The sequence below is a fragment of the Diaphorina citri genome, unplaced genomic scaffold (assembly GCF_000475195.1).
Source record: "Diaphorina citri unplaced genomic scaffold, Diaci psyllid genome assembly version 1.1 scaffold364, whole genome shotgun sequence".
Classification (NCBI taxonomy): domain Eukaryota; kingdom Metazoa; phylum Arthropoda; class Insecta; order Hemiptera; family Psyllidae; genus Diaphorina; species Diaphorina citri.
The window spans coordinates 91,018-103,998 of record NW_007377799.1 but is presented as its reverse complement, the minus strand read 5'-3'; the positions used below and the strand labels follow the sequence as shown (position 1 = coordinate 103,998).

Here is a 12,981-nt window from a genome sequence, read left to right as displayed (position 1 = left end):
CCGCTCTTTTTTATTTGGGTGCTTTCACTTAGGTACTACAATATCTCTAACCGTTTAGTCGATATAGCTGAAAACCGCAAAAAAGCGGTCGAAACCCGCCAAAAAGTGGTCAAAATACCGCCAAACGCAGCACCTTTTTTAACCAAACGTTTTGTGTTGCATCCTTGTCACATTTGTGGACTACATACATACCAAATTTCAAGTCTTTAGCTTATACCGTTCCCAAGATATTGTAAAATTACACCGAAAACCGCCAAAAAGCGGTAAAATGCCGCCAAGCGTTGCAGCGATCTTAAGAACATCACACGACTTTCCTCATCCTATTGAATGATGCTTATTTTGGGTGTTCTTGTTCTTATAGCCAAACTTTTACAATATCTCTAATCGTTTTGTCGGTATAGCTGAAAACCGCCAAAAAATAGTCGAAAACTGCCAAAAAGCGGTCAAAATACCGCCAACCGCAGCACCTATCTCAACCAAACGTTTTGATTTGCATCCTTGTCACATTTTACAGCTGCATACCAAATTTCAAGTCTCTAGCTCTTACCGTTCTCGAGATATTTTGTTTGCAGACAGACACACACACGGACCAATGGCTGAAACTTTGGATTTAGGCTCTAGGGACCTCAAAACGTGTTTTGGCACTAAAAATAAACTTTGGATTTAGGCTCTAGGGACCTCAAAACGTGTTTTGGCACTAAAATCTGACCATCGAAAATTTGACCCGATTGCATTACTTTCCTTCCTATAGGATAAGGAAAGTAAAAATGGGACACTGACCAGAATTGAACTCGGGACCTCCGGTGATAGTTACCCACTAGGGTTGCCTCCGATTTCTATTTAAAGTCGACCACCGACCTGCCTCGGTGGTGTAGTGGTCAAGACGCTGGTAAACAGGAGGGCGTGGGTTCAATTCCAGCCGAGGTATGGAAATTTATCCTCCATATAAATTGAGAATTTGATCACAATAATAGTAGTAGCCTACTGCTGGAGTAAAGGGACTTTTCAGTCCTATGCGAGCAGTAGAAATAAGCATTATTTTATTGGAATCTTACCCTAAACTGAATCTATGCTTCTAAGATGAGATTTTAACAATATGATCTGATGTTCTATTCTATTCTATTCTAGGTGGAAGCATCGGATACACTCACCTCAGTGGCGGCTAGGTTTGACACGACCCCGTCTGAGTTGGCTATTCTGAACCGCCTACACTCCCGCACTGTATTTCCGGGCCAGGTGATTCGCGTTCCGGAGAAGACGAAGAGAAGGAAGAAGCCCCGCATATCCTCCACTGATCAGCCGTCTTCAGGAAATGAGGTGAAATGTTAGGTTCAGTGCCGGTCACTGACGGATTTAGGTCTGTCAGACCGTCCCAGAGACTTGAGTCTGTCAGATCATCTGATAGACCTAAGTCTGTCAGATTATGTGAGAGACCCAAGTCCAATACTAAAATAAGAAGAAAATAGGTCAACATCTTGATGGGAAACTCAGTAACTTTGTGAAGTTCCATATAAATTGAGAAATGAAAACCCTACCAACTACCAACCCAAGAAGAGTATTAGTTATTTCATTTCTCAAGAAAATATATCAAATTAAAGGTCTTTTTATCAGGAACACGAAAATGGTGGTGCAAATTTTGTCCAGAAAACCATAAAGCCAAAAACCAAAAAAACTGGTTTTGAAAATTTTCCACATTTTCTCACACAAATGAGCTCTGATCTTGAAATTTGTCGCGACGACCTATGAACTCAAAGCGAGAAAGTTTCTTCACATTTTCTCACACAAATGAGCTCTGATCTCGAAATTTGTCGCGACGACCTATGAACTCAAAGCGAGAAAGTTTTAGATAACACTCAGTCGATCTTTTAAGACCGGTTTTAGCGTCACCTAGGTTAAGTAACTCAAAGCGAGAATTTTCCACATTTTCTCACACAAATGAGCTCTGATCTTGAAATTTGTCGCGACGACCTATGAACTCAAAGCGAGAAAGTTTCTTCACATTTTCTCACACAAATGAGCTCTGATCTCGAAATTTGTCGCGACGACCTATGAACTCAAAGCGAGAAAGTTTTAGATAACACTCAGTCGATCTTTTAAGACCGGTTTTAGCGTTACCTATGTTAAGCTACGCCGAGCAAGGCCAATAAATGGATGGGTGACCTAAACCTTATATTGGGAATAAAGCGAGAACGGGCTCTAGTCTTGATTTTAAATCATTACATGAAAGTAAAATCAAATCAAGAATGAAAATAAACTGAATATTAAACAAATTGGGTAGGTACAAAGGTATTCTTTAACCACGATCGAATAAACTACGGGCTAAAAAAAATCCCGGAGGGACGGGCCCAGCTTGTTATATTCTAATAACAAAAGTACAAAACCCCGGGAGCGTTCAGTAAAACGGTCTAATTCAGCAATTGAACCGCTCTTTCCAAGAAGCACCCCATGACAAAAATCGAGTTTTGAGTAAAACAGCTTTGAAGTTTTCGATTTCCATTGAAAAATGTTTTAATGAGAATTTTACAAAAACTCGTGTAGTTATCTTGATATTCTTGATGAATAATGGAAATATCAATATGATTAGGTACTTTCGGAACTAAACCTTAACAATAATGCACATTGGAAAACTTGTTTTTGCTTTAAAACAGTGCTTCACAAAGTTGTTGCCACGGCGACACACTTTACACAAGACTCTAATTTTTCCGCGGAACCTAGATTGCCGGGGCACAAAGTTTGAGAAGCACTGCCTTAAAAGGACCCAAGTAGGGCAGCCCCTTTTCCATAAAAACGTTCAAGAAACTTTCTAATTTTGTTATTACTTTCTAATTTTGTTTTTCGACCCCATGAAAAAAATGCGTAGGGTATCCAATTTCTTTCTATTCACCCAATATAAATCGATGGGGGAAAAAAAATCCAATTTCCGCCCTTTGCTAACCTTTCGCACCTCCACCGCACACTCAAATAATAACCAATTAGGTACAGAGAGGACAAATTATCCCCCCTCTCTCTCTCTCTCTTTTTCCATCCCTTTCTCTCTCTTACTTTTTCCCTTCCTCTCACCTTTTTTCTCTCTCTCCTTTCCTTCCTCACCTGTCTTTTTCTCTCTCCCTCCTTTTCGCCACTTTCTCTTTTTCTGTCTCCCTCTTTCTATCTTTGTATTTCGTCTCCCTCTTTCTTCTCCTTCTCCCTTTCTCTCTTTATTTCCCTCCCTCTCTTTCCTTCTCCATTTCTTTCTAATTTTCCCTTTTTTTTATCTCTCTCCCATCTTCCTCCACCTTTTTGTCTCCCCCTCTATCCCTCTCTCTACTTCATTCCTCTCCCTCTCCCTGAAATACGCATATTTTAAGGAGAGGGGAGGGGAAGAGGGGTTTTTTCCTTTTTTCTTTCTTCTCAGAAGTGTTGGTGAATTGCTTGAATGATGATGGAAAATTGACCACAAATATTATATGGTTGACTGTTAAATTAAATGTTAAACACAGAAATTAAAATCATTTTTTATAGACATTTTTTATTTTCTTCTTTTCTTAATAGAGGAAAATCTTACTGCTAAGCTCTTATTGGCCCGAAAGCGAAGAGAGAAGGAAGGCAAGATAGTAGGAAGCCAGGCGTTCCGAGAACGAACTTCATCTGTGTTAGGATAAAGTTCGCCTGGGTGTTTTTATATTGGTTATTGGTTTTTCAACAACTTGCCATTTAACTTTTGGCAGAATTTACATGTCGTTCGTACAATATTTCTCATGCTTATTCACACTCTTGATTTGTATCTCAGGCTACATACTCGGATGCTGATATTCTCCTAGGAGATGGCACAGAGTTCATACCACCTATGTCTATCATACCATTGGGAGTAGAGGAGAGAAAGAAGACATCCTCCGTATCGTTCAATGTAGAGGAGAGTCAGGGTGGAGATGGTAGTGGAGGTGCAGGACCGGGGAGTCAGTTTGACAAACAGGAGACCAAGAAGAAGAACGTGAGTGGTTTTTATTTTCTAGAGATCCTAAGAGTCTGTTTTAGTGGCCACCCCGTAACATTTGAAGTATGTTTTAGTGGCCACACCTCCTTGTACCTTTTGAACGGCTGGAAATTTCTGAATTGTGTGCATTTCTAAAGTGAAAAAAAGAACAGGGTAAGTGTACCATTTATTCGCCCATCTAAAAAACGTACCATTTATTGGTCCACCTGTGGGTCTACGCCACATAAGTCTGAACTGGACGAACTTTTTTAAGATCCAATTTCATCAAAAGAAAGGGCTTAAAGAATGCTCTCGAACCAGTGGTATTCCAAAATTGTAGTCATAAAAACAAAAATTAGAAAAATAAATGTTGGCAGGTGGGCCAATAAATGGTACGTTTTTTAGGTGGGCGAATAAATGGTACACTTACCCTATTTATTTTTGGCCCGGCGGGCCTTTGTGGCCCAAACAGCCATTTTAGGCCATTTCTCACGAATTTTAAAGAAAAGTTTAAACCAATTTAAAAAGAACCAGAATGTCAACCAGAGGCAAATTATCCCTCTTGCAACTTTTGAACGCTTTGGAATTTTACAATCCAATAGCTTTCCAAGGATAGGATATGATCCATAGTCCTTCCGCTTCGTTGGTATTACTGAAAACTATTGTTTATATTTTTTAACTCTCTTTGAATATTTTTTTTACATATTAATATTTTCTTCTTCAGATGTTGAAGCGTCTCTCCTATCCTCTGGCATGGATGGAAGGGTTCTCCAGTGACAAGGAAGACAAGGAGTCTCTTCCATCCTCTGGTGATTCCTCGCAGCCTGCCTCCTCTCACTCTTCCAGTGTATTCTCCAAAGTCTTCTCCAGGTAAGACCACGAGGGACTGAACAGTCTACATTAGATGTATATGTATACTAGGCTGGGGACTAGATGAGATAGATTTCTAAATTATTGTTTTAGATATATGTCGGCTAATTTTATTAACACTAATACCTTACTACAGGGTTTATACGCGACCTGGAAAAGTCATGAAATCTGAAAATCGGCCAAAAAGTCATGGAAAATCGTGACAATTTGAAGAGAACCTGGAAAAGTCGTGGACTTTGCCACCCGGTCAAAAATGAAAAAAATATGAAATTCCAATTAAATATCAAGTATTTCCAAAAAACGGCCTGCGGCACAGACAGTCTGAGAGACCTAGGTCCACACACGTCAGACAGTCTGAGAGACCTAGGTCCACACACGTCAGACAGTCTGAGAGACCTAGGTCTACACACGTCAGACAGTCTGAACGCGAGTGGCGGGTATTAGAGTCCCAATCAGATCAATTTAAATGCTTCGTTTGTCGAGTATATTTTTTTAGTTTTTTCTCACGTTTGCTGCATTTTGGCTTGGCTTTTGTGTTTGTCTGTAATATATTAGTACAGTTAAAGCATTGCATTTTATGTTGTTGAACTTTAACTATTTGTACTGTGCGTATAATTTAAGCTTCAGCTAGTAATAGTACGGTAAATTTCCAACAGATTTTTCATAGCTTTGCCGCGGGAGTGTTCGTGGTACATACCTTACTCTAGGCTAGGGCCATACCTTACTCTAGGCTAGGGCCATACCTTACTCTAGGGCCATACCTTACTCTGGGGCCATACCTTACTCTAGGGCCATACCTTACTCCAGGGCCGTATTTAGGAGGTGCTCCGAATTATAGCAATATACTTTTGGTCTAATTGGCCTATAATTTGAAGCATACCCACCGTCTTATCGTATGTTTTGTCGTTCGGCTTAACGTACAATAAGACCTGAGTATAGTACATACACTAAAACAAGACGTACGTTTTGATTTTCTGTTTTTACGATCCATTTTAGCTGATAGGAAAACCTACGATAAGACAGCTCGTAAACGGAGATAGATACTAACAAAAATGCCTTTTGTACATTTTGCTTCCTAATTTTTCAAGTTATTAATACTAAAAACTATAGAATAGGCACTTGGAAGCTGCTGCTTGCCATGCGCAAGACCCTAGGTTCGATTCCCAGAGTTGCCAGCATTTTTTACCGCTAATTATAACTACTTGTCTCTCTGTCTTACTTTTGCTTCTGTGTAACATTTTACTAACACGTAACTGTCAAAATTGACCAATCAAATGCCTTGAGACTATGCTTAGCACGAACATAAGAGCCAGCATTTTGTTTATAAATATGGGTGTAAGACCTGAGTATAGTACATACACTAAAACAAGACGTACGTTTTGATTTTCTGTTTTTACGATCCATTTTAGCTGATAGGAAAACCTACGATAAGACAGCTCGTAAACGGACCTTAAGTTTTGTGTTCGTCCTCTGCTGCCGTACGCATTACTCTTTGGCTGGCTGTCCTCCTTTCTTTAACTTTCCTTGTTCTTTGATTTTCTTATCCATCCTTTGATTTCCTTTATTCCTTCTTTAATCGTCTTCTTCCTTTTTTTCCCTTTTCTTTCTTTAATTTCCTTATCTTTCCTTATTTTCCATTATTCCTTCTTAAATGTGCCATTATTCTGTCTTTACTTTGCCTCTTCCTCATTGATTTTCTAATTTCTCTTTCAACTTTTCTTATTTGTTCTTTGATCTCCATAACGCCTTTGGTATCATCACTAACCCATGTCTATTTATTTGAATTTCTTCTCTGTTCTTTTTCAACTTTTCTTTATGTTATTTTTTAATTTCTTCTCTTTCGCATGCATGTTTATTGTTTATATCGTTAACTCTTTTTATGTTATTGTTTCCGGGGGGTGTTTTACAATGATCTGTTTCGGTTCCCTTTCTCTGATTTTCCCACCTCCTTTTCTTTCTCTACTGCTCCTTTGCTTATATTGTGATCTTTTTTCTCCCTTCATACAAATTTTTACTATCATTTCCTCTACAATTCCTTCTGTCACTTTTGTTGTTCACGAACATTTTGTCTTTCCTTTCTTATTTTTCCCCTTGTTTCAACCCTTCTCTAATGTTCTCTTCTCTCTTTTCCTTCTTTGATTTTTCGTTATAATTTATTAATTCCTCGCTATATTTTGACCCCATGTTTGTGATTGTCCACTATTTCATTCCACCTCTTTTTCTTCTGTGAATTTTTTTTTCCGATTTTAATTTGACCCTGATGACCTTCTTCATTTAAAATCTTCGTCATTATTTAACTATTATTTAACTTTGCCCAATGCTTTGACTATTCAACATTTCATCCCACCTTTCTTCTTCTGGAATTGTCCCTGATTTTAATTTGACCCCGATGTAATCCTTTTCATTAAACCTAATTCTTTCATCATTCATTTAAGCTTCAGCTAGTAATAGTACGGTAAATTTCCAACAGATTTTTCATAGCTTTGCCGCGGGAGTGTTCGTGGTACATACCTTACTCTGGGGCCATACCTTACTCTAGGTACATACCTTACTCTAGGGCCATATTTAGGAGGATGCTCCTAATTATAGCAATAATATACTTTTGGCCTAATCGGCCTATAATTTGGAGCATACCCACCGTCTTATCGTATGTTTTGTCGTTCGGCTGAACGTACAATAAGACCTGAGTATAGTACATACACTAAAACAAGACCTACGTTTTGACTTTCTGTTTTTACGATCCATTTTAGCTGATAGGAAAACCTACGATAAGACAGCTCGTAAACGGACCTTAAGTTTTGTTTGTAGTAACGAAAATATTTCTTGTCACTTTGCAGAATTGATCCCGCGACCTGCCCGCTCCTGTGACGACCCTCCCCTCTACCTACGACTCCGTATGGGCAAACCTAAGAATCGACCCATAGCCAAGTCCACTCCCATCATGTCCTATGGAAAGAAAAAGATGAGACCCGAGTATTGGTTCAGTGTACCTCGGAATAGGTAAAAATACAAATCCAAGTAATAGATTTAGCAAATAATTCTAATCAAATCGCCAGTAAAGTTCACATCTAAGTAATAGATGTGAACTTTTTTAATAGATGTTTTCAACCCTTCTCTAATGTTCTCTTCTCTCTTTTCCTTCTTTGATTTTTCGTTATAATTTATTAATTCCTCGCTATATTTTGACCCCTATTTCATTCCACCTCTTTTTCTTCTGGGATTTTTTTCCCCATTTTAATTGACCCTGATGACCTTTTTCATTTAAAATTTCCATCATTATTTAACTTTGCCCAATGCTTTGACTATTCACCATTTCATCCCACCTTTCTTCTTCTGGAATTTTCCCTGATTTTAATTTGACCCCGATGTAATCCTTTTCATTAAATCTAATTCTTTCATCATTCATTATTATTTTATCCTCCTCTCCCCTTGGGGTCCCCCACTCTCAGTTCCCCTATCAACATGGTAACGGACCTGGGCTCGGGCATCGCCGGCTTCATGAAGACGCCCTCCGAGGAGGCCTGTCGCTTCCCCTTCCCCCCTACCTCCTCCTCTTCCTCCTCCTCCGACCCCCCTCCTCCCCTCCCCTCTACCCCCGCCCCGGATAAGAGGGAGCTGGGCCCCACGGCCTCTGTCGGCTCCCTGGTCAACTCGTTTTCACCGGCGTCAATTATGAACTCTGTCGGGTGAGTATGTGTCCGACATTTGGACTCGATACCCGATTTATTATTTGTGGGCGAGGTTGGGTTAAATGTGTCCGATATTTCGACTCAATTTTTTTTTTTTTATCGATATGTGTACTAGCCCTAAAGGTCACTTACTCCATTAAGTAACAAGATCTAATCAGGTTGCAGTGACGTAGGGCATGGATTATAGCTTTATAGCTGATGGCCCTACTTATACGAATACCACTTGATTGGGTTTTAGGGGGAAAAAGTACTCTAAACCTGATGCAACCCTCTCAAAAAGTCATGATATCCCTATGTTCAAATAAGCACGCTTTTAACTCTACATTTTGTTGCTCCCTCATCAGGCGACCATCAGTGAGCACGTTCATCCGGTCCCAGCACACCTCTCACTCACCACAACGCTCCGTGTCTACGTCAGGTGGGGGAAGCACCAGTATGATTCCTCCTAAGCTCAACTATCACAGTATGGTCTCCATGGATGATATGCCTGAACTGTTTGTCTCCTTTGATAGTAAGTGTTATTATTTCTTCATTCATTTGGAGCTTTTTTTCTTCGTTAAAGCTGTTTTATGTAGAAAAGAACTTTGTACTTAATTAGAGGCGTGTTCTCATGGTTCAACTTTTCATTGAACATGTTTGTTTACTTATTTGTTCATTTTTTTGTCGAAAGTTGAATGATAAGTGATGTAAGAACCATCTTTTTATTTAAATTTCCACGAAAAAAAAAAAGTTAGCCGTGAGAACTCGCCCCAAGATAGAAAGGCCCTTTTTGTCGAGACTCGAGAAGTCTTCAATCGAATTCGTCTTTCTATTCCTTCCTTCATAAACTTCGTTCCATTTTCATTTCTTGCGTTAATGTTGTTCACTCTATTCTCTTGCTATCCGCGTAGATAAATTTAAATTGTAACTATTTTAGATTCTAGTTAGCCTCCCTTCTCTATGTAGAAGATGGTCGAAGTTGTCGATTTCTTCAGTTTGTTGTTGCTTGATCTTGTATCGGTAACAACGTCCCGAGGGATTTATCCTTCTCTATGTAGAAGATGTAGTGATAAAATACATAAATCTTAGCTAGTGCTCTTACTATAACCGACTAGATTTGTAGATTTAGGTAGATTTAGTTTCAGATTAGTTGTCACTGGAAGTAGTAGAAAAGTATATTAGAGCTTAGTTATTGAGTGTATCTCTTCTTTCAACGTAGAGAAATTCTCTTTTTTTTTTATGAATTGAGTAGAAAAACACTCTAATAAATATTAATAAAATAAAAAAAAAAGTTCCCCTTTTTTTATTCTAGCTAGGAAAAGCGTGTAAATGTTGTGTGTTCTATGTTGTTTTAGTTGTGTAGATTATGTAGGAGACACGTTTGGTTATGGTCCAAGAGTGGGGTTTGATTTTGACTGAAGTTCAGTCAGAAATATCCTTCCGAGTAAAATAATTCTTCATATTTTGAAACAATCAAGTATTTGTTTCAAACCATTCTTCATATTTTGAAACAATCAAGTATTTGTTTCAAACCATTCTTCATATTTTGAAACAATCAAGTATTTGTTTCAAACCAAGAGCTTTTTTGAACTTCGGTTATAAACCACTCTTGGACAGAGTATATTCTGATTATGTGTATTTATGCCGGGGTTTACCAACTCTGGTAAACATCTTTCCTCCCCCCTAACACGACATATTTTGTGTTTCTTCTTCTGTGTACAGTTCATGCCCCTTTATTTCCTCGTCTTGAACATTTAGGTAGGTTTGTATTCACCAACACAAGTCGGGTAACTTCACAATTTTTACTCCCTTTTCTTCGTTTGTCTTTGCTAACTACGGATTTTTTTTTCTTGAAAATTGATCTTCGTTTTTTTTTATGAACCAAATGTGTCCGTCTAAGCTCGTCTTGTTAGCTTGGAGGGTAGCACACCTTTCTTGTAAGCGCTTGATCGTGGGTTCAATTCACGCATCGGGCGAACTTTATCTTAAACCGGTAAGGTTCGTTCTCGGAACGGCTGACTTTGACCTACCCTGTTCTCCTTTTTTTCGATTTCGGGACGATAAGACCTCAGTAGTTACAGGTCCCTCTATCAAACCTCAATATTGACCACGAAATTTTAATTTACTCTAATAGATATCAGTCGCGCTTGGGTGATGTTTCAAAGTCATAGAGCAGGAAAAATGAGGACCAACAGAATTTTTCTTTTTCTTCTACGACTTCTAGATCCCGAGATAAATCTGGCTTTCGGTTGTCGTATTTTCCCGGCTCGGGTCGGTTTTATCCTGATGGATAATGTTCGTTCTCGGCAAGGCTGGTTCTTGTTCTTTTTGTGTGTGTTTTTGTGGGTTGTTTTTCTATCTCCTGTCTTCCCTCTCGTTCGATCGGGTCTGCATTAATGTGTTTGTGCGCATACATTTCTGCGCAGTTCTTTCTGCTCCTCTGCTAACGCGCTTGCATAGTGGCGCTAAAAACCCTTTAAAAAAAAAAAAAAAAAAAAAAAAATGATAATTTGGTTCGTAAAAAACGTGTCATTTTGTTTTGATAATCTTTTCACAACACAAAGTTCTAACATTTCAATCAAAGATTACGCATTTTTCTCAGAGTCAATTTTTACTTTCTATTACCAAAGTTTTTCTTACTTTTTTCTCTTTTTGGGCTAATGCTTTCATACATTAGGTTATAAGTACAGATGGGATACACATTTTATACTTCAATATTGTATTTATTTTATTTTCATTTTGATAATGAATGGAATTTTCAATTGATTTGTTACCTTTTAATTTTTCCTCTTTCCATTTCTTTATTTTTTTTCAAATACGTGTTCGTGTAGGTAGTTTTTTTTCCTTGTGATGTGTTTGCCTCAGTGTTTTAGAACGTCGTATCTCAGACCGTCCCTAGGTCTGTCAGACAGTCTGAGAGACCTAGGTCCACACACGTCAGACAGTCTGAACTTATTTCAATCACGCTAAATTTCTAATGAGTTGGTAAACTATACATAAATGACTGGTGTTTGAAATTTAACCACAGTAGAATTTACTTTGAAAAAATTATTTCTCGAAACTTTAACGAATTTAAACTTTTAAAGATGTATACTTTGTAAACTGAAGTAATCTGAAGTAGGTATGCCGCTTTGATTTGAAAAAAAAAAGTGCAACACTTTAATTATTTCTGTATTCTCTTTTTACCACCCACTGAAGTTAAACTACCAACACCATGCGCCATGAACGGAAAAATAATTTGAAAGGGTAAGTAAACATAAGATAAAAGTATAAATTAAATCTCTAAAAAAATGACTCAACTAACTTGAAAAAATACTGAACACGGAAATTACACCTAACATAACACGTCGCTATTAAATATAATTCCAACTTTTATTTTATTATTTAATTTTTTTCGAGTGAAAATTTTATTCCAGCAAAGCGAAGTCCGTGATCGCAGTAAAATGTACTTACATGACCCGACCAGTGGTCGTAATACCTAAGCTTAATCCGGCCTCAAGGTGGCAATTTCAAGCAATAGGTACTGTTTTATTGCAACCACGTTCATTACCAAGACTATCGCTTTCAAATATATGTAACTAAAATACCCATAAGACAATCGCGTTCAAATATCATTATAGGTAGGTAAATACCCACGAGTAAATCTTCAAAAGCGAAAGATTGGACAGTTCTGCTCCTCTTTAAACTTGATTTCCACATCTAGAATTGAAAACAATATGAACTTATTATGAAAAAGAGTCCTAACTATTGGTTCCATTTGAGCCTTATTCAGGAAGTTTAGAACACTGAGAATTCATACTTTCAAACTCAAAATTAGGTTCTCGTACTTTGTACTGACCAAAACACTCAGTCTAATAATGCTAAAGGCCGTTTCTCAGAATGATTCCAGAGACAAATCCACGTTTCATCAAAGCATTCGAATCAGAAACAAGCAATTATTTTAATTCTAACGAGGTTCCACTGCAGCCAAGCGAATCCTATGAACAGATTTAACCTTGGGTAGGCAAAATGACTTCATCTTCAGCCGAGATTTTTAATCTAGTGTGATTCCTATATTTATTGTTAATCAAAGTTAAAAAATATTATGTATTCTTCTTCTGCTTTCTTTGAGTAAGGCGTTTCAACACTGGAATAGCAGGTCTGTCTTCTTTTTACAAAAAACTAATATATGTATCATCCAGAATTTGAGTTTAGGAAAGCTTTTTTTTTTCCTCTTAATTTTTTACGGTTTTGGTTCTTTCTTCCATTTACTTTCTCTTTTCTTTTCCTTATAATAGAAGAAATATTGCGTAAATTTGTGGCTATTGATTTTTCAAGTTGAAATCCTAGGGAAAGGGTAATTTTCGTATACACGCATGTTTGGAAGAAAAAAGGTCCAATAAATAATCAACTAATTTTCCAAAATTTGTAAGTCCGAACGGAATGGAATGGACCTTCCCTTCTAAAAGGTCAAAGCATCGACTCACATAAGTCTACCAGGAGCTGCCTTCC

At 37.9% G+C, this 12,981-nt stretch overlaps 1 protein-coding gene across 1 annotated transcript in view; it reads left to right on the top strand.

Moving 5' to 3' along the window:
• The window catches only part of LOC113466943 (N-acetylmuramoyl-L-alanine amidase sle1-like), a 5,393-nt gene extending 4,064 nt beyond the window's left edge, over positions 1–1,329 (top strand). Inside the window, exon 3 of the mRNA XM_026822780.1 lies at positions 1,129–1,329. Within this exon, the coding sequence (XP_026678581.1) occupies positions 1,129–1,329 (201 nt within the window). The remainder of the gene's footprint in view (positions 1–1,128) is intronic.
• The last annotated feature ends 11,652 nt before the right edge of the window (positions 1,330–12,981 follow it).